General features: G+C 44.4%; 1 protein-coding gene across 1 annotated transcript in view; it reads left to right on the forward strand.

Moving 5' to 3' along the window:
- The first annotated feature begins 1,108 nt into the window (after positions 1 to 1,108).
- LOC141063549 (sulfotransferase 6B1-like) overlaps positions 1,109 to 22,939 on the forward strand; it is a 121,919-nt gene continuing 100,088 nt past the window's right edge. The window contains exon 1 of the mRNA XM_073557664.1: positions 1,109 to 1,319. Coding sequence (XP_073413765.1) covers positions 1,109 to 1,319 — 211 coding nt within the window. The remainder of the gene's footprint in view (positions 1,320 to 22,939) is intronic.

Genomic DNA, 22,939 nt, shown 5'->3' on the forward strand with positions numbered 1-22,939 from the left:
AGCCTTATAAGGCAGCCTAATAACCAACAGAGCTGAATGCACCAAAATATAGCCTCCCCTTGCACTGCACACTAACTGGTGTGTTGTACAGGCAAAATCGCTAGCAGCAAAAGCAGTTTTTTGTATCTTCTTTCCTGCCTAGCGCTCTCCCTACAGAATCAGCAGCAGCAGCAGCTCTCCCTATTCTGAGATCAGCAGAAGTAAGATGGCGGTCGGCGTGCATGCCCTTTTATAGCCCCTGTGACGCCACACAAAGCAAGCCAATCACTTGCATGCCCTTCTCAAAGATGGTGGTGACCGCTGCCTATGTTATCGCGTTGCCCACAGTGTGCGTCCTCCATCATTGGCTGAAAAAGGGCGCTGGAAGCATCTTTTGAAACACGACTTTGGCACCATGGTCGCCGACCTCGTGGCCGACCTCACGCTATGGTCGGGTTTCGTTTCATGAAACCTGACTTTTGCGAAAGTCGGCGACTTTTGAAATTAACCGACCCGTTTCGCTCAACTCTAGTGAAACATACATATCTGACAAAATATAACAAAGGTTAACATAGTCAATATCTTTGTAACTCCGAACGTCTTAAAAAAAAAAATAATTCCTGTTATTCCATTTGATTGGGCTAAACCTCTATGCCTTTAATGTCTCCTCCACCTCCCCCAATACATTCTACATTATTCTTAGTTGTTTTTCTTCATGTAGAATTAACCTACAAGGAAAGAAAGGGTTTATTTTAATTCCGATATTTCTGTCCCATTGACTTGCATTGGTTTCCGGTTTCGGAATCGGCGATATCCGATACTTTTTGGGCATCGGTCCAATCCAATCCAATCCGATATTTCACGATATCGGAAGGTATCGCTCAACACTAGTGATCAATAAAAGTAAATCGCCTACAAATCTATTACCATTCTGTAGTATTTATTACAGGGATAATACTTGTACAATTGGTAGCTGTTTCCCTGGAATATCATGTTACACTCATTGGCAAATGATTTGAACATTTTTGGCATTTCTTCTTCCCTATTATGTACATATTACCATCGTCTATATAAGCCAGATGCATCAGAAGAGAGTGGACATTTCTGGTCAGGATCACATTAGTGTAAGATGAGTGATTCTAAGCCATCAGGTCAACATGATCGTGAAATGTTGCTGGAAATGATGCATTCGACTAGCAAAACATCAGCTGAAGATTTGCTGATTTCTTATAAGGGCATATTATATCCAAGCATTCTATGCAGCTTGGAGACATTTCAAGCACTGGAAACTTTTGAGGCAAGAGAAGATGATTTATTGATTGCAACCTATCCCAAAAATGGTGGGTGATGTTAAAATGGAATCGTGATATTAACGCTTTGATTTTTTCATTTACAGCCAAAGAATGTCTCTGATAATGCAATTTATGATAAAGCGCATGCTTATATAAATATACAATATGCACTATATATTGTCACATGCTTGTAAAAGTCATTCACAAACGCTATGTTCACATTAACATTGTGGTTTTCGTTTAAATTACAAGCCATAACACACTGTTGGATCTTTTATACAACAGTCGCCTCTCTTCTCTTCCTTGCAGTTTCCCTGCACACAATGTAATTCATGCTGATGTTAGCATCGTAACAGTCAAGTTTAGGAATGAATGGCGGCAGTCTTGGAAAAGTCCATGTATATTGTTAGGAGGTTGATGCATTGCTTCTAACAGATTATAGGGTAAATCCTGATGATGGGTTCCTACTAAGGGGAGCATCTCGGTAACATCTGTTTCACTGAATACATGGTTGTCCATACAGCTTCATGGCTGTTAACGGTTGCATTACCTAGACTTCCCTTGGCAAAATCATCTGTATGCTTAGAGACAAACCTGTGTGGATCAACTGACCATTTCATATCAGAAAACACCTTTGAAGAGGTTGTCTACCACTAAGCATAGCATACTGAAAAATAAAAAATAGAAATATTTTTTATTTTTTTCACCTTTCACCTTTTTTTCTTCAGTTACTCCTCTAAGTGTACTGTTTGAGTCCCACTCATAATCAACATGCTTCTTCTTCCAGTCTGACGAATGTAACTTCTGCTTGGGAAGCGGGCAGCACTGGCAGACAAGTGGTATAGGGTTGTTTAGATGAGTATTCAGGTTTTATTTTTTATTTTAGAGCATGAATTGATTTTGGAAAATGAAAATTAAAAACTAAATGGCGGACAACCCCTTCAAATGACAAAAATTCTGTTAAGGGATAACAATTTTTTTGCAATGACTTGATTACAACACTTAGGGTCGGATTTATCATTGTTGCTTATTTTTCATTATTTTTTTTACATTACAACCAAATTCTTCAAAAAAGTTCACAATGAAAAATGCCCTTAATTTTTGTCTTTTATCTTTTCTTGCACCTATATAGAGTATTTACTCCATTACAATGTTGCACATGACTCGAAGAAAAAAAACTCACTTCAGGGGAAAATTTAATTATGAAAACAAAATGTGTGACTTTTTAAAGAGTTGCAAATAGTGAATCAGTTACAAACATCTCTATCAAAAAAATGATGCTCACAATGGTAAACCGAGAATAACAGAGGAACAGCTAGAAAATAGACTTCAAAATAGGCTCAAGTTAAAAGAAGAATTTGGTGTAAAAAAAGATCAGTCTTAACCCCTTCATCCCGAGCCTGTTTTCTCCTTCATAACCAGGCCAAATTGACTAGTGTTACTTTATGAGGTAATTACTCCGGAACGCTTCAACATATCCCAGCGAGTCGGAGATTGCGCCCCTTCTTCCTATTGCCATAACTTTTTTTTATTATTTTGGTCAAAATAACCATGAGAGGGCTTGTTTTTGCGGGACGAGTTCTACTTTTGAACGACATCATTGATTTTACCATATAGTGTACTCGTAAACAGGAAACAAAATTCCAAGTGCCTGAAATTGCCAAAAAAAGTGTAATCCCATAGTTGTGTTTTGGGTTTTTATTCACCATGTTCACTAAATTCTAAAACTAATCTGACATTACAAGTTCATAGACACCAAGCACATTTAAGTTCTTTTTTATTTAAGTGTTGAAAAAAATTCCAAAGTTTGTTAAAAAAGAAAAAAAATTGTTCCATATTCTGATACCTTTAGTGTCTCAATTTTTCTGATCTCAGATTGGGTTAGGGCTTATTTTTGTATGCCGAGCTGATGTTTTTAATGATACCATTTTGGTGCAGATATGATCTTTTGATCACCCATTATTGCATTTTAATTTTATACAGTTTAGTGATCGGGTTAATTTTTTTTAGATTGAGAGATCGGGCGTTTCTGAACGCGGCAGTATAAAATATGTGTGTTTGACTTTATTTTTATTATTTTATTTTGAACGGTGCGAAAGGGGGGGTGATTTGAGTTTTTATATTTTTTTTAAATATTTTTTGAAACATTTTTTTACTTTTTGCATGCTTCAATAGTCTCCATGGGAGACTAGAAGCTGCACTTGTCCAATCGGCTCTGCTACATACAGGCGATGATCAGATCGCCTGTATGTAGCAGAATTGCTGACTTGCTATGAGCGCTGACCCCCGGGCGATACTCATAGCGATCCGGCATTGACAATCATAAAGGTCTCCAGGAGACCTTTGGTTGTCATACCAATCTATCGGTATCCCGCGATCACATGACGGGGTCACCGATGGGTGAATTTCCGGCTCGATTGCCGGAAGCGCATGTTAAATGCTGCTGTTAGAGTTTGACAGCGGCTTTTAACGGGTTAATATCTGTGGGTGGATTGCGATTCCACCCGTGGTTCTGGACACATGTCAGCTGTTCAAAACAGCTGACATGTGTAGGGAAAGATGTGGGCTCACTGTTGGAGCCCACATCAAAGGGAGAGAGTCCGACATCAATGTACTATTATGCCTGATGTCGGAAAGGGGTTAATCTCAGTTATTTCATTTTCACAAAGGTAAAGAGAAAATGGACCATACAATTGTGCAATTTCTCCTGAGTAAACAGATACCCTATATGTGTTGGAAATGTACTGTTTTGGCACACGACAAGTCTCAGAAAGAAAGAGCACTATTTGACTTTTGAAGAGCAAAATTGGAATAGATAGCCAACACCATGTTGCATTTACAGTGCCCCTGAGGTGCCTAAACAGTGGAAACCTCCCCACAAATGACTCCATATAGGAAACTACACGCCTCAAGGAATTTGTCTAGAGGTTTGGTGAGCACCTTGAACCTGCAGGTGCTTCCCAGAATTTTATAACGTTGAGGCGTGAAGATGAAAACATCAATTTTTTCCCACAAAAATGTTGCTTTAGGGTCCTTTTACACTTGCTGTGTTTTTGCGGCCCCAATCGATTTCTATGGGGCGGCAAAACTTTGTTGGAGCGCTGTGTGCTGTATGGCCGTGAGGGCCATATTTACGGCCGTGAAAAAATATCGAGCTTGCTCGATATTTTTCACAGCTTACGGACATGGCCCCAATTTAAATCAATGGTGCCGCAAAAACAACGTATTTGCGTAACGCTGTTTTTTTTTCAGCCAACCTTTTAAAACATAAAAAATAGCGAACCTAAAAAGTTTTTTGCGGCCTATTTTGCGGCAGACCGTGAAAATTACGGCAATACGACCCTCAAAAATGGGCCGCAAAAACACGGGTTGTGTAAAAGAAACCTTAGCCCAATTTTTTTCATTTTCACAAGGGTAACATGAGAAAATGGACTATACAATTTGTTGTTCAATTTCTCCTGTGTACATCGATACTGTATATGTGGTGGGAAACTACTGTTTGGGTTCATGGCAGTGCTCAGAGGGGAAGGGCACATTTTGACTTTTTGCTGGAATAGATAGTACATGCCATATCGCGTTTACAGAGCCCTTGATGTGCATTAAACAGTGGAAATCCCCTGCAAGTGTCCTCATTTTGTTAACTATACTCCCCATGGAACTTATCTAGAGGTGTGGCGAGCACCTTGAACTCACAGGTGCTTCACAGAATGTTGTAAAGTTGAGCTGCGAAATGAAAATAAATTTTTCCAGAAAATGTTGCTCTAACACCAAATTTTTTTTTCACAAGGGTAAGAGAAGAAAATGCACTGAAATGTCACAGAATTTTATACCATTGGGGAGTGAAAAGAGTAATGACATACTGTCAATATAGTTATTCTACTAAGTAAGTCTAAATCTGTTAGTCCAATGGTTTCAGATTTAACATTTCAGTATGTTGCAGTGGAACATTGTGGTAACCATGTTTGTTAACCAAGGGAATGGAAATCACTATGAAAATCAAATCTATTTTCCTTAAATTGTAAAAATGTCCGAGTTTTGAAATGGTCAACATATGTTATTCTACATTATTTTTAGCAGTAGCACATTGCAGTTTTATCTAGTATATGCTTATACAGTACACCTTCTGAAAATACGATATGCCTGAGAAAAGTGAAAATTAAGCCAATATTTTCTTACACAGTTGTCCGTGACAAGAGGATTAAGTGTGTAATGTGCTTATGTGAATTCTATAATAGAACTTGAATACCTTGAAGTGCTACTTTTTGTTGAACGCTGTTACCATAGAGTAAAGAGGATTAGAGTTGGAAAGAGATATGTAAGTATCACACTGGACTGTGATGGGGATGGGTAATTAAATGAGTTATCAAGAGAAGCAGATATGTTGGAATGTTGAGAAAAAAAGAGGTAGTGAAACAAAGGGGGGATGAATAAGTTAGAAATGTTCCATGTTTTATTATATTATACAGTGGTGTGAAAAAGTGATTGCCCTCTGCCTGATTTCCTATTCTTCTGCTTGTTTGCTACACTTAAATGTTTTAGATCTCCAAACAAAGTTAAATATTAAACAAAGATAACACAAGCAAACACAAAATGCGGTTTTTAAAATAAGATCTTTATTATTAAGGTAAAAAGAAATGCAAACCTTCAGGGCGCTGTGTAAAAAAGTTATTGCCTCTTATGGTTGGGCCACCCTTAGCAGCATCAACTGCAATCAAGCGTTTGTGATAACTGCCAATGCTCTGGAAGAATTTTGGCTCACTCATCTTTGGAGAATTGTTGTAATTCAGCCACATTGGAGGGTTGCAGACCATGAATAATCTTTTTCAGGTCATGCCACAGCATCTCAATTGGATTAAGGTCAGGACTTTGACTAAGCCACTCCAAAGTCTTAATTTTTTCTTAAGTTATTCAGAGGTGGACTTGCTCGTGTGTTTTGGATCATTGTCCTGCTGCATAACCTAAGTGTGGTTCAGCTTGAGGTCACGAACAGATGGCCGGACATTCTCCTTCAGGTTTTTTTGGTAGCAGAACTCATGGTTGCATTTACCACAACAAGCCTTCCTTCCAAGGAAGCAGGAAAACAGCTCCAGACCATCACACTACCACCACCATATTTTACTGTTGGTATGATGTTCCTTTTCTGGAATGCTGTGTTATTTCTATGCCAGATGTAATGAGACATACACCCAGGTCCGCCATCAGGGCATTACTGCCCTTACAGGCGTATGGGGCCCGAAGTGCAGATGGTGCCCGCAGCGGACCCCCTCTCCTCTGCTCTTTGGGCCCCAGCAGCAGGATGCTGCCACTTCAGTAACTATTAAAATCTGTTGCCCTGTGGGAGATTCATCCTGCACAGCAACAGTTAACAGCTGCCAGCCAATCGCCGACGTATGATGTCACTGTAATACGCTGGAACGATGCTGCCCGCCTCAGCTGAAACTTGGAGGAGGACCCCGCTGGACCTCGACCAGGTAAGGAGAAACTTTATTTTTGTAAAGCCACAGTATGGTGCTGCATTATACTGGTATGGGGTGCATTATACTATATATGACAAGGGGGTGCATTATGATATATATGACAAGGGGATGCATTATACTATGAGCATGCGCTGTACTAATATGACAAGGGGGAGCATTATAATATGAGGGTGCACTATACTGCTATGGGGTGCATTATACTGCAATGGGGGTGCATTATACTACTATGGGGGTGCATTATACTATGGGAGTGCATTATACTATGGGGGTGCATCATACTATATATGACAAGGGGTTACATTATAATATGGGGAAAAAATGTAGTCAGCCACAGATTGTGCAAGTTCTCCCACTTAAAAAGATGAGAGAGGCCTGTAATTGACATCATAGGCAGACCACAACTATGAGAGTCAAAACAAATCCAGGAAATCACCGTGTCTGATTTGGCAAGATTTATTTTGCAAATTATGGTGGAAAATAAGGCAATGATGTTTTGGGCCTGTAGCTGGGCAACAGGGACTTTCAGATCCCTCCAAAGGTTTTCTACGGGGTTGAGATCTGGAGATTGGCTATGCCACTCCAGGACTTTCATATGTTTCTTACGAAGCCACTCCTTCATTGCCCTGGCGGTGTGCTTGGGATCATTATCATTCTGAACGAACCAATCAACGTTTCATCTTCAATGCCCTTGCTGATGGAAGGAGGTTTGCACTCAAAATCTCACAATACATGGCCCCATAAATTATTTTATATACAGGGATCAGTCATCCTGGTCCCTTTGCAGAGAAACAGCCCCATAGCATGATGTTGCCACCCCCATGCTTCACAGTAGGTATGGTGTTCTTTGGATTCAACTCAGCATTCTGTCTCCTCCAAACACGACGAGTTTTGTTTCTACCAATCAATTCTACTTTAGTTTCATCCGACCATATGGCATTCTCCTAATACGTGTCTGGATAACCCAAATGCCTTCTAGCAAACTTCAGACGGGCCTGGACATATACTGGCTAAAGCAGTGGGACACATCTGGCACTGCAGGATCTGAGTCCCTGGCAGCGTAGTGTGTTACTGATGGTATCCTTTGTTACAGTGGTCCCAGCTCTAAGCAGGTCATTCACTAGGTCCCCCGGTGTGGTTATGGGATTTTTGCTCACCATTCTTGTGATCATTTTTACCCCATGGGGTGAGATCTTGCATGGAGCCCTAGATTGAGGGAGTTTATCAGTGGTCTTGAATGTCTTCCAGCTCACCAGCGATCAGCCTAACGATGTCCCAGCGATCCCATCCATGTCGGATCGTTGGTGGGATCGCTGGGACATCGTTATGTGTAACGGGGCCTTTAGTGTATGACATTATAGCAGATGTTCCCAGCCTGTGGACTGCGAGCTACATGTGGCCTCACTGGTGTGATACCCCTATGTTGGGGATTACAATATTGTTTTTTAAAATGTGAAGCACAATGTATGTATGACTTTAATATCTACTGCTGTGTTTTCACCTGCTGCCTTTTTAGTAGTTTTACAACTGTTTCAACAATACATGGTGACTGCTGACTTTCTTGTCTCCTTCCACCACAAAAACATCATGAGGAAACCCTACTAAATATCCAAAGGTAGGGGACAGTAATGCCAGCATTAACTCTCGCACTTCAACAGTAATGTGTCCTCTTCACTGCTACCAGGCATGGCTACCACCCACCATGTGACAAGAAGGATCCGACCCATGCTTGGTGTATTGGGTTATCGGTGTTCTGCGTGTCACATGTTCCCATGATGAGTTGCTCACATCTATCAGAGTATCCTTGCACAGAGCAAACCCAAATGCACTTTTAATGGCTTAAAGGGGTTTTCCTTCAAACAAAGTTAATTTTAATCAACATTTTAATTAATAGATCTTTGAAGAAAAATAAGTTCCACAACTGGATGTGTTTAAAAAAATATTCCTGTGCTGAGAACATTTTATAAATGTGCCCCTGCTGTGTACTGTGTAATGGCTGTGTCTGACCGTACAGGAATGTGGTCTGATCATACCACATCTCATAGGCAGGGGAGGAAGCGAAAGACTAAACAGCCATTACAGGAAGAGATCGCAGCTAATACTTTCTTTGACATAAAACATTGCTGAAAAACAGGCAGGGAAATGTTTTACCTCACAAAAAGAATCAGCTGGGCCATTTTTAGAGCTGTCAGGCGACTACTGATAGAGCCATATTACATTTTTATGCATATTTTCCAACTATAATCTGTATAAACTTGAATGCTTATTGGATGAAGCAGATCAGGTGATTTGTAATAAGGAGGGTGAGGCCAAAGGATATCAATGCCCTTAACAAAGGTGTGCAGAATTATTATGGAGTTGTTTTCCTCAGGCAAAATGGGGCAAAAAAGAGATATAACTGACTCTGAAAAAGTCTTAAAGATGGATGCAGCACCAAAATTGCTAAGATATTGGAACATGATCACAGAGCCATCAAAAGTTTTGTTGCAAACAGTCAACAGGGTTGCAAAAATGTGTTGAGAAAAAAAGATGCATATTAACTGCCAACGATTTATGAAGAACAAAACATGAAGCGGCGGGGAACCCATTATCCTCCAGTGATGTCATTTTCCCGAACTGCAACCTCCCTCTAGTGCCCAGAGATACAAGGAGTTCTGCACTCAGAGACCTGGTGTCACGGGGTTACCGCAACAGAGAAGAGCCAGAAGACCGCAACGTCTGATTGCTCTTACTCCTGCGATGGAAAGAAGCACTTCTCCTTCTTTTTAAATGGTGTTTATTTTGGCAGAAAAGGGGTTAATCGGAAATGTTGGAAACTCTGGGAGTATGAGCTCTCAGATGAGGACTGTTAGCCACTCCCATTCCCTTTATAATCTGGGTCCTGATTCAAACCCATGTCAGAGCTAGCTTTTGCTGAATGGCTGGGTGGAGAGGTGTTTATATGCAAAGGAGTTTTGGAGGTGTTATCTGTGAATGTTTGCGTGGTTTGTAAATGTGATAATTCTCTTCCCTCCTCTTACTTTGGTTATTCCCCCATCCTTCATTCCTCAGTTATATATAAGTGAATATTTGTGTCAGGAACCCCGCACTGCACTTGCTCACTGAGCCAGTGCGTGTGTCCTGAGTACAAAAACAGTGCTCAAAGATACCTGTGGAGCAGGGCAGCAGCGGTGATGATGCGTGCTTCAGAGTATCAGGACCTGAAGCACGTGACTGCTCGGGGCGTGGCCTAAGCTCCACAGAGCTAGGAGCTGCAGGGAAACTCCTAGAAAGGTAACTACAGGACAAGTTACAAAGGGGCATAGACAGAGACAGAAACCAGAAGAAGCCGGGGTCAAAGCACAAAATAGCAATACAGTACCAAAGGGTTAGACAGAATGGATAGTCAGGACGTAGCAATAGATCAGAAAACCAGAACGGGCAATAGACGGTACAATAGGGACAAACTGTAACGGAGTAACGATAGCCAAGCCAGGAGGTCAGAACCAGAAAAGACAATAGTACCAAAGTGGAGTACAGAGTGAGGGAACAGACCAGGTCATACACGGGAAGAAAACAAGCAATGCAGAATACACGCACACCAGGGGTCAGACACACCAGAACAACAGTATAGCTGACAGAGAACCCTGGTAAAGAGTGAGTATAAATACCCCACCCAGATCCAGAAAGAGGCCACGAACACTTAACCCTGTGAGTGCAGGGCAAGAACCCTGTTCAAACCATGACAGTATGCTTGGTATTTCAGTTTACCCTTGTTTGTGTTGCCTTGGTCTTCGGGTTGGTGTACTGCGGTGCATAGTAGTGCCCATCTTTCCTGGGTGGGGGAAGTGAACAGACGGAGGGCTGATTCAGGAGATAAGGCAAGGGCGGCCCCGGCATCTTTACCTTCAGAAGTATTCCAGGGAATAGGGCGCCCCCTAATGATAGGGACAGTAAGGAGCCCTTAGTCCCGGGGCACCTGACAACTGAGTCATGTCAACTGGCCAAGGGAAGGAGGCTGAAACTCAACCATAGCTGAATAAGACACAGACGTTGAAAAGTCAAGACTAGACCAAGAAATACCTGAAGACAGATTTTTCAAAGGTTTTATGAACTGAAGACATAAGAGTAACCCTTGATGGACCAGAGGGCTGGATCAGTAACTAACACATTCCTGTACTTTGACTGAGACGGCAGCATGGTAGAGATGGGATAATGTGTTACTGTTATGGGCTCGTGTTATTAAAAATTAACTAGTTGGGGATGAATATAGACTCAAAATCAACTCCCAAACCTACTGCCAAATTTTAGAAGATCCTTTATTCAAGCAGTGGTGCAGGAAAAACTGCATCTTTCAAGAAGACCTCAATTTCAATGCAGAACAATTCTTCATTGCATGCCTCGAAGTCATCCACTCCTTGGAACCAGCGATTTCTCATTTTTGCAACACCATTTTATTTTTACAGCCCACATCACATTTGAAATCACTTTGAGATGTCTATATGATAGAAAATACCCTAAAGTGATACCATTCTAAAAACTGCACCTCTCAAGGTGCTCAAAATCACATTCAAGAAGTTTATAACCCTTCAGGTGTGTCACTGGAATTTTTTGAATGTTTAAAAAAAAATGAAAAATGAACATTTAACTTTTTTTCACAAAAAAATTACTTCAGGTCCAATTTTTTTTATTTTACCAAGGGTAACAGGAGAAATTGGATGCAAAAGTTATTGTGTAATTTGTCTTGAGTACGCTGATACTTGATATTTGGGGGGGAACCACTGTTTCGGCGCATGGCAGAGCTCAGAAGGGAAGGAGCACCGTTTGACTTCTTCAATGCAAAATTGGCTGGAATTCAGATCGGATGCCATGTCACATTTGGAGAGCCCCTGATGTGCCTAAACAGTGGAAACCCCCCACAAATGACACCATTTTGGAAACTAGACCCCCTAAGGAACTTATCTAGATGTGTGGTGAGACCTTTGAACCCCCATGGGCTTCACAGAAGTTTATAACGTACAGCCGTACAATTAAAAAATCATATTTTTTCCACAAAAATGATCTTTTCATCCCCAATTTTTATTTTCCCAAGGGTAACAGGACCCCAAAAGTTATTGTGCATTTTGTCCTGAGTACGCTGATACCCCATATGTGGGGGTAAATGACTATTTGGGCGCTTGGCAGAGCTTGGAAGGGAAGCAGCGCCATTTGACTTTTATGTCTGGAATTGAGATTGGACGCCATGTCACATTTGGAAAGCCCCTGATGTGCCTAAACAATGGAAACCCCCCCACAAATGACACAATTTTGGAAACTAGACCCCCCAAGGAACATATTTAGATGTGTGGTGAGCACTTTGAACCCCCCAGTGCTTCACAGAAGTTTATAACGCCCGGGCGCGAAAATAAAAAATTCGTATTTTTTCCACAAACATGATCTTTTAGTCACCATTTTTTTATTTTCCCAAGGGTACCAGGAGAAATTGGACCCCAAAAGTTGTTGTCCAATTTGTCCTGAGTATGCTGATACCCCATATGTGGGAGAAAACTACTGTGTGGGCACACGTCGGGGCTCGGAAGGGAAATAGTGACGTTTTGGAATGCAGACTTTGATGGAATGGTCTGCGGGTGTCATGTTGCCTTTGGAGAGCCCCTAATGTACCTAAACAGTGGAAACCCCCACAAATGACCCCATTTTGGAAATTAGACCCCCTAAGGAACTTATCTAGATGTGTGGTGAGCACTTTAAACCCCCCAAGGGCTTCACAGAAGTTTATAATGCCCGGGCATGAAAATAAAAAAAACGTATTTTTTCCACAAACATGATCAATTAGTCCCCAATTTTTTCATTTTCCCAAGGGTAACAGGAGAAATTGGACCCCAAAAGTTGTTGTCCAATTTGACCTGAGTACGCTGACACCCCATATGTGGGAGAAAACTACTGTATGGACACACGTTGGGGCTCGGAAGGGAAGCAGTGACGTTTTGGAATGCAGACTTTGATGGAATGGTCTGCGGGTGTCAAGTGCGTTTGGAGAGCCCCTGATGTACCTAAACTATTGAAACTCCCCACAAGTGACCCCATTTTGGACACTAGACCCCCCACGGAACTTATCTAGATGTGTGGTGAGCACTTTGAACCCCCAAGTGCTTCACAGAAGTTTATAACACTCGGACGTGAAAATAAAAAAATCATTTTTTTCCACAAAAATTATATTTTTGCCCCCAATTTTTTATTTTCCTAAGGGTAACAGGAGAAATTGGACCCCAAAAATTGTTTTGCAATTTGTCCTGAGTAGGCTGATACCCTACATGTGGGGGTAAAACACTGTTTGAGCGCATGGCAGAGCTTGGAAGGGAAGGAGCACCATTTGACTTTTTCAACTCAGAATTGGCTGGAATTGAGATCAGACGCCATGTTACATTTGGAGAGCCCCTGATGTGCCCAAACAGTGGAAACCCCCAATTCTAACTCCAACCCGATCCCCAACACACCCCTAACCCTAATCTCAGCCCTAACCCTAACCCTAACCCTAGCCCTAACCCTAACCCTAGCTCTAACCCTACCCTAACCCTAACCCTAGCCCTAACCCTAATGGAAAAATGGAATTAAATACATTTTTTTATTTTATTATTTTTCCCTAACTAAGGGGGTGATAACGGGGGGTTTGATTTACTATTTATGGTGGTTTTTATGTTTGGCAGCTGTCGCACGCTAAAAGACGCTTTTTATTGTAAAAATAGTTTTTGCATCACCACATATTGAGAGCTATAATTTTTCCGTATTTTGACACACCGAGTCATGTGAGGTCTTATTTTCTGCGGGACAAGTTGACGTTTTTATTGGTACCATTTTCGGGCACGTGACATTTTTTGATCGCTTTTTATTCTGATTTTTGGGATGCAGAATGAACAAAAACCAGCGTTTCATGAATTTCTTTTGGGGGGGTGCGTTTACACCGCTCCGTGTGCGGTAAAATTGATAAAATGGTTTTATTCATCGGGTCAGTACGGTTACAGCGATACCTCATTTAGGTCGTTTTTTTATGTTTTGTCGGTTTTATGCAATGAAAACTAATTTATATAAAAAATAATTATTTTTGCATCGCTTTATTCTGCGAGCTATAACTTTTTTATTTTTTCACTGATGATGCTGTATGGTGGCTCGTTTTTTGCGGGACAAGATGACGTTTTCAGCGGTACCATGGATATTTATATGAGTCTTTTTGATCGCGCGTTATTACACTTTTTGTTTGGCGGTATGATAATAAATCATTATTTTTTGCTTTGTTTTTTATTTTTATTTTTTAAGGGGTTCGCTAAAGGGTTTAACTAATGGGACAGTTTTATAGGGCGGGTCGTTACGGACGCGGCGATACCTAATATGTGTACTTTTATTGGGTTTTTTCTTTTATTTCCAAAAAATGGATTTATTGGGGGAATATTTTTTTTTTTTTTTTCTAATTTATTTGGCGATTTTTTTTTTAATTATTTTAACACTTTTCTAAATTTTTTTTTAACTTTATTAAATAGTCCCAGGTGGGACATCACTGTCCTGTGACAGATCACTGATCTGTCACATCACAGATCACTGTGACAGATCACTGAGGAAGCCAGCTTCCTGCAGGCCCCCGAAGGCCCCCGTCGCCATCTTGGATTCGGGGTCCTGCAGGAAAGGAGCCCCCCGCAGCAGCGCTGCACATTGCGCTGCCGTGGGGGGCTCAGGGAAGCACGGAGGGAGCCCCCTCCCTGCCGATGCTTCCCTTTAACCCCTGGTACACCGCGATCGTGTTTGATCGTGGTGTGCAAGGGGTTAACGTGTCGGGGGCGGTCCGTGACTGCCCCTGACACATTGTGCCGGGTGTCAGCTGTGATAATCAGCTGACACCCGGCCGCGATCAGCGGCGCTCACCACGTGGGCGCCGCTGATCGCAGTAGATGTACTATCCCGTCCATGGGCATAGGGGCCCAGGTCCCATGGACGGGATAGTACGTCAGATGGCAGGAAGGGGTTAAAAGCAATCCCAATTTTTTTTTTTTTTGTCCTGGTGAGGTTCTGAGCGTGCATTTTTTCACACCATACAGCGGTGCACACTCCTCACACAGTACCGTGTAATGGCTGTTAACACAGCCACAGTGAAGCTATCTGTGTGTCACTCTGTAAGAATAAGTCGAGGACATGTTCCGTTCTTACTGACCTGCACCTTCTAGTTTTTTCTAGTTTTCAAACAGCTAAATATATTTGCTGTTTGATCACATTCAAAACTATAGAGAGACAGCGTGTGTCAGTCCGTATACTTAAAAAACACGGAGCTTGACAATTTTACGTACACCAGACAGCCGTGTACGTGCACGCTCCTCTCTCAGTACCGTGTAACGGCTGTTATCACGGCCACAGTGAAGCTATCTGTGTGTCACTCTGTAAGAATAAGTCGAGGACATGTTCCGTTCTTACAGACCTACACTCTAGGGAGGTTCCTACTCTGCCCAATTCTATATACACCTTGTAGTTTGTCATACACTAGCCAATTTCTGCCTGTGACATAGCGCTGTGATATTCAGTGGGCCTCACACAATCCAAAAGTGTCCAGTGTCCACAAGTGTGTGCAGAAATTCAAAATCTCCGTTATCCTCTAGTGACATTTTTCACACCTGCGACATCGAGCCTGTCACATAGCGCAGTGATATTCAGTGGGCCTCACACAATCCAAAAGTGTCCAGTGTCCACAAGTGTGTGCAGAAATTCAAAATCTCCGTTATCCTCTAGTGACATTTTTCACACCTGCGACATCGAGCCTGTCACATACCGCAGTGATATTCAGTGGGCCTCACACAATCCAAAAGTGTCCAGTGTCCACAAGTGTGTGCAGAAATTCAAAATCTCCGTTATCCTCTAGTGACATTTTTCACACCTGCAACATCGAGCCTGTCACATAGCGCAGTGATATTCAGTGGGCCTCACACAATCCAAAAGTGTCCAGCGTCCACAAGTGTGTGCAGAAATTCAAAATCTCCCCTGTCCTATAAACACCTTGTACCTTGTTTTACATTACTATATAGTTTGTTGGATTTTGTCTACATTTCTACAAAAAATGAGGAAGGCTGGTGGAAGAGGCCATGGAATTGGGCGGGGGTTGGCAGCTGGTAATGATGGTGTTGGTGGTGGATCTGATGGTAGTGGCAAAAGCAAAATAGGACGGAATGCAGGAGGTGTTGAGCCTGCGTCATCGTCTGGCTCCACAAGGCCTCGAAGGCTTAGTTTTCTAGGAGTTGGCAAACCGCTTTTAAAGCCAGAGCTTCAGGAAAAAGTTTTGTCTTACATTGCTGACTCAGCCTCCAGCTCTATCGCCTCCTCTTCTGAAGTTGTAAAAAATAAAAGCACTGAGTCGTCATAGGAGGCTCATGTTCATGAACCACACCTTTCCTTGTGTCCTTCACCCCAACCAAGATTGAAGGATGACACAGGCCATACTACTGATTACTCCATGGAGCTGTTTTCACATACCATGCCTGGATTATCAAGTGAAATGGTGATTTACCCAGGCCAAGATGAATCTGACATGGAGTGCACTGATGCACAGCCACTGATAGATGATTCTGCTGGTACATTCACTCAGAGCACTACATTGTCCTCGCAGTGTACAGAGCCAGATTCTGACCCTGATGAGACTCAGGTGCCCCTTCCCGCACACTATACCACCATACACGGTGACACAGAGGAAGGTGCACATGACATTGAAGAGGAGGTGATGGATGACCCAGTTGTTGACCAAGATTGGCATCCATTGGGGGAAGAGGGTGCTGCTTCCAATAGCTCAGATGAGGAGGAGCATCCACAGCAGACATTGACATCGCAACAGCTATTTTCTGGCAGGCCCGGAGCACTCCAAAGACAGGTTCCAAAGATCAAAAGAGTTGCTGGACAGCTTGTCCAGAGGGTCAAAATATCACAGCGTGCTAGGCCGCAAAATGTCTGCCAAAGTAGGAAGAGTGCAGTGTGGCACTTTTTTGAACAAAATCCTCATGATCAGGCCAAGGTTATCTGTAAGAAGTGCGCAAAGACCTTTAGCCGAGGGAAAAATCTGAAAAATTTGAATACCAGTTGCATGCTTAGACATTTAACCAGCATGCACTTGCAAGTGTGGACACAACACCAAACCTCAAGTACCACATGTGCAACTGATCACAAAGAAGGTAGTCAGTAACGCTACATTGTTTCCCACACAGTAAGCCCACCGGTTAGCACAGCAGCAAATGTTGAGGTGTCGTTGCAAGGCCACAGCAGTCAGGGAATCCCACTGTTATATCAACGAAAGACTGAATCTAGGCCATCAGAAAGAATACCAACTCCATCACCATCATCAACCCTCTCTCAGTCCGCCCTGTCCACCACTACTTCCACCATATGCAGCTCTCAAGTCCAGCTCACCCTCCCAGAGACTATGAGTAGGTCAAGAAAGTACTCAGTCTCTCATCCGCGTACACTGGGTTTGAACGCCCACATTGCCAAACTAATCTCGTTAGAGATGATGCCCTATCGGTTGGTGGAAAGCGCAGCTTTCCGCGAACTCATGGCCTATGCAGTACCACGCTATGACCTACCCAGTCGCCACTTCTTCTCTCGCAAAGCCATCCCAGCCCTCCACCATCATGTGAAAGACCGCATTGTCCATGCACTGAAGCAGTCAGTGAGTGGAAAGGTGCACCTCACAACAGATGCATGGTCCAGTCGGCATGGCCAGGGCCGTTACGTGTCCATCACTGCGCACTGGGTTAATGTGGTGGATGCAGGGTCCACAGGGGACAGCGGTGGTGGGACAGTGCTGCCTAGCCCATGGTATAGGAAACAATTGGCTGTAGGTGTTCGACCCTCATCCTCCACCAGAAGCGAAAGCTCGGCCACAGAGCACAGTCATACGAGCATTCCATCTGCAGCTGCCACTGTTGCACACGAGGTGTCCCCCTATCGAGCAGCTAGTGGAAAGCGTCAGCAGACTGTGTTGCAGATGATGTGTTTGGGCGACACACACACTGCCGAGGTGCTGTCCAAGTACTTTCAGCGACAAACTGAGTCATGGCTGGGCAGTGTACATCTTGAGGCAGCCAAGGTAGTTAGTGATAACGGCCGTAATTTTGTGGCAGCCATAGCCCTTTCAAAACTCAGCCACATACCTTGCTTGGCTCACACCTTGAACCTGGTGGTGCAGTGCTTTCTCAATAATTATCCGGAGTTAACAGCCCTGCTCCAGAAGGTGCGAAGACTGTGTGCGCACATCCGCCGGTCGCCTGTACACTCCATTCGTATGCAGTAGCTGCAGCGATTGCTCCACCTTCCCAACCACCGCCTCATTATCGACATTGCAACAAGGTGGAACTCCACCCTGCACATGGTTGAGCGGCTGTGCGAGTAGAGGCAGGCCATAATGCATTTGTGGGAGGATACACGGCCAGGCACTTTGAGAGCAGACATGGAGTTGACAGGTGTGCAGTGGTCGAAGCTGAAAGACCTCTGTAAAGTCCTTCAGTGTTTTGAGGAATGCACACGGCTGGTAAGCGCAGACGACGCCATCCTAAGCATGAGCATCCCACTTATGCGTCTGCTCATGCAAACTTTGATGCACCTTAAGGAGCAGGCGTCTGCAGCCAATGTTGACGAGGAGGAAGAGGTGGAGGGAATCCTTGATGACATTCAGCCATTGTCTGCTCACGGACCTCTCCTGGACGAGGTGGAGGAAGAAGAGGAGGAGGAGGAGGATGATGATGGGGATGATTACTTAGGGGAGGAGGATGCATCTTGTGGGCAAGTGAAAATTTTGGCGTGGCAAGGTCTGGTACAGGGTTTGTGCGTGACTGGAGGGATGTGGATTTGCCAGAAGGTGCTCCTCCACCCAGCACTCGCAGTGCATCATTGACACCGGGAACATTGGCCCACATGTCAGATTATGCCTTGCAGATCCTAAAAAGGGACCCACGCATTGCCAAAATGATGAACGATGACGACTACTGGTTGGCCAGCATCCTGGATCCACGCTATAAAGGCAAATTACAAAACATCATGCCACAGGAGAACCTTGACCTAATATTGGCTACTAAACAAGCAACTCTGGCTAACCGGTTGGTTGAGGCATTCCCAGCACACAGCAGCGGTGATGGTTCTCACACGAGCCGTACGGGCCAGGGGCAGCTTGGCAGAGGTGTTCGTGGTGCACACAGCAGAAGTGGCGTTGGAGACAGGGGTTTCATGACAATGTTGTGGACTGATTTTTCACGGACCGCTCACACAACTGTTAATACAGCATCGATGGAAAGTGACAGGAGACAGCAGTTAACTATGGTTAACAACTACTTTTCCTCCCATATCTTTGTTCTCCCGCACAGGTCATTCCCCTTTGACTATTGGGCCGCTAAACTGGACACCTGGCCTGAATTGGCACAATATGCCTTACAGGAGCTCGCTTGCCCAGCTGCAAGTGTGCTATCGGAAAGAGTCTTCAGTGCAGCTGGATCAATCCTGACAGAAAAAAGGACCTGTCTGTCAACCCAAAATGTGGATGATCTAACCTTCATTAAAATGAACCATGCATCTGTTTCCAAGGATTTTGTCCCACCTTCCCTTGATGACACATAGGTTGCCAGAAAAATGGCTTGCTTTGGTCCTCCTCCTATTCCGCGAACTTGACCTATTTCGCCTTTTCCAGCAGCTGAATGACCCACATCTACAAATGCCACTTTGTAAACCTCCCTAAGTGCTCGGCCCCCCCCATGGCCGGGGTCACCACCTAGCGCACAAAACCATGCGAGTGCCGTTGCCCTGGACAGGTGGGTAGGCCGACTCTTGGGCGCAGGCACTGGCATAGGGTCCCTCATAGTGCAATCAAGTGTCTCTGACAGTGGTGGTGCACACCCGCCGTCAGACACACCGCCGTACTATGAGGGGCCCAGTGCCAGTACCGACGCCCACGAGTGTGCCCCCCTTGCTTGGGCAGGGCCCCAGCATTTGCAATGTTTACCTCTCCCTGCTCCTCCGCTGTGTAGTCTGTGCTGTCAAATCCTTCACTGGGACTGCCACTACAAATTGATTGAACTGAAAGATGATGGTTAAGATGTAGCTATGCCCTGTCCTGCTGGCCGGGCTTTAGCTCCAGATGATCAGTGGCTTCCATTTCTTATGGACGTCGACTCACAATCACATGCAGTGGTGGATTAACATCAGCTTTCACAGTTTTCCTACTCACAAACGTGTGACATTCCGGCGCACATTTCAAAATGTGCCCTCTCGTGCCAATCAAATAGAATCGCCTACAGCCTCTGGCTTCTGTCTTTTGCACTCCAAAGTTACGTGACAGATCATGATAGCCAGTGAGCACCATGTTTACATCGCTCCCTGTGATAAAAATTGGATTGAGATGAGTAACAGTGATGGAATCAACGAAAGTGCGATACAGCAAGACTTTATTCACAAAAAAATGTTTTCACTGTCTCAACACACAAATTAATTGAGGCTCAGCATCACCTATGAGAATTGTGACGGAAGTTTTTCCCGTGAATAATAATTCCTAGATTTCTGCAATCAATAGCCTTTATGTCACTAATTGTATGCATCTCCTTTCCTATTGCGGACAGGCTGGACTGTATTACTGAGACAGAAATATATATGAAGATTTAAAAATAACACCAAAAGTATATAGTTGTGTACGCCTCAAATGCATTTCCTTTTTTCCACTTTTTAGATTGCTGTGTAATCCATACTGAGAACACGGAGATTTTACATGTTTAAACTATGCTATATACAGTATACCTGCTATCCAGTGATAAAGTACCCTTTCTGAACTTTGTACAATCTGGTCAAATCCATTCTGGGCCTGAGAACATCTGAGTCTGCCTCCTGATCTATAGACATATATTTTTAATGTGTAAACTAGGCTACATATATACGTGTTATCCGGTGAAACTGTACCCTTTATCAACTTTCTACAATGTTGTTGAATCCATACTGGGCCTGAGAACAGCTGCCGAGCTGTTAAGCAAGCTACAGCACCTGTGGTTTGGACCCGTAATTTTTTCAGGAATGACGGTTAGGCCTAACTCCGGAATTGCGGTTGGCCTGAACTTACTGGGAAATCATCGTTCGCGGGGAATAATCTGAATCCCAGATTCCCATCACTAACGGAGTTCAGCAGGTTATCTGCACCTGTAAGTGACAAAAGCTGGTCCTTTCAGTGTAGCGTGCATGCAGCCTCGGACATGTACTGGAATGCTAGACCTGTTATTGCTCGACCTCACGTGCCACAGCCTCGCGTATCCCTCTAGTAAGCTTGACGCGTACCGCGGGGCCATGCCGGAGTCTCGGTCGTTAACGGAATAAAGCTGAGAAATTGCTAGCACAACTACAAACGGACATACCACACCACACACAGAATCGACAAAGCTTGCAATCTGTCCATCTTTTCTGTAGCTTGTTTGGTAGTGGTTTCCCGGGTGCAGTCCAATTAAGCCACAGGCTCCACTCCTGGTGGTGCCCTTTTGGACATTCCTTTAAAGTTCAGCTTTGCAATCATACTGCCCCCGGAAACCAAAAACTTTGCCTTCAGGGACGCTGTTTGGAGGTTCGTGGGAATAACGCCGCCCGATCAGCAGTCGGCATATGGGTCGCCGTCCCAGGGCTGTGGGGTACTCGGTACCGGGCCGGTGTCAGTGGGATGTGTCACAGCAGCGGTGACCCGGACGGTGGCCCTGGGCGCCCATGTAAATGGCGTGGTATAATGGTAAAGAGTTTATATAGATAGTTTGACGCCACCTGTGGTGTTCGGCAACATAGATGTTAGGCCGACGCTGCATGCAGATCCTCTGGGACTGATGGTGTTGTGCAGCAAAGATGGTGAAGCTCCCCACAGGTGGAGCTGGAGTCCCAGGGAAGTGTAGATGTAGTGATGGGGGAAAGGCACAGGCGGTGCTGGTACCCAGATGTAGCGGTGCTGGAATAACTGTAGGACACCAGAGCGTGCAGTTCCAAAGCTTTACTCACAGTCTGCAGGTTACACAGATGCCTGCCTCCGTGCTGTGTCCTCCGGGTCAGGACCTCTGCCAACCTCCGGGACCAGAATGGAAAGCTCCCTTCCAACACTCCGCCAACATGAACGTCTCCTTTCTAGCGCTTGTGGGGGAAGCACTCACAGGACCGTGGTTCACTGAAACGCCTCCTGTCTAACAGATGTTCCTCAGACTTTACTTGTATGGCAGACAGCTGTAGCCTTTTCCTTCTGCCTCGCACACGTCGATGCTGGGGCCTCCGAGCCTTAGTTGGGTACAGAGCATTTATAGCTGCTACTTCCCCCGGTTTCTGCTGCAGGAACGTCAGTGTCCCTACAAACTCGGAGACCGGAATCCGGACCATGCGCTCCAGGTAGGAGTGAGCCTTAACTCTGCTCATCCTCCAGCTCCCCTTCTCACGTCCACACACTTCCCCTTCCCTGCACAGAGTGCCCTAACTTATCTCCTCCCGACCACAGAGAGCAGCTCCTCAGCAGTCAGGTTCAGAGGTCTCCCTGCTGGCCTGGGGTGGGAAATGTGTTGTGTGTTGGTTTCACTGCTAGAGAGATCCTTCGTTGCTCCCAAGCTTGACAACACACTCCCTAGGAGGAAGGCAATGCCACAGTGGTGACCGTACTCTTGGGGACGCCACAAGTGCACTGAGGCCCAGCCACTGCTGGATGATGCTGCTTGTACATTGACCCAGACCTCTACATTCCCCTCGCACTCTACACAGCCAGAATCTGACTCAGAGGAAACTCAGGTTCCCCTTCCCGCATACTATACCACCTTACACGGTGACAAAGAGGAAGGTGCAGATGAAAGTGCAGGTTCCTTGAGCAGGTGGGGGGCATACTCATGGGCGATGGCACTGGCACAGGGCACCGCATAGTACGCAAAAGTGTCTCTGCCAGTGGGAGGGCCTAAACAGCCAAGTGCAGTGAGATGGAAGATGGGGACGACAAGGAGTTCAGAGTAGTGCAGGGATTCCCTAGCAAGGAGACTTATGTAATTGTCTTCAATGTTGGGACAGCAATTTTTGGGGAGCACTATACTCTGGTGAATGATATATGGGGCCCACCATACACTGGAGCATTCCAAAGGTGGACATCAGACACTGGAGCAGCATTTACAGGGCCCATTATACCCTAGAGCAGTAGAAATGGGGCCCATTATATATGGAGCA

This window comes from Dendrobates tinctorius, unplaced genomic scaffold, assembly GCF_039654945.1.
Source record: "Dendrobates tinctorius isolate UK_male_01 unplaced genomic scaffold, ASM3965494v1 ptg000250l, whole genome shotgun sequence".
NCBI lineage: Eukaryota > Metazoa > Chordata > Amphibia > Anura > Dendrobatidae > Dendrobates > Dendrobates tinctorius.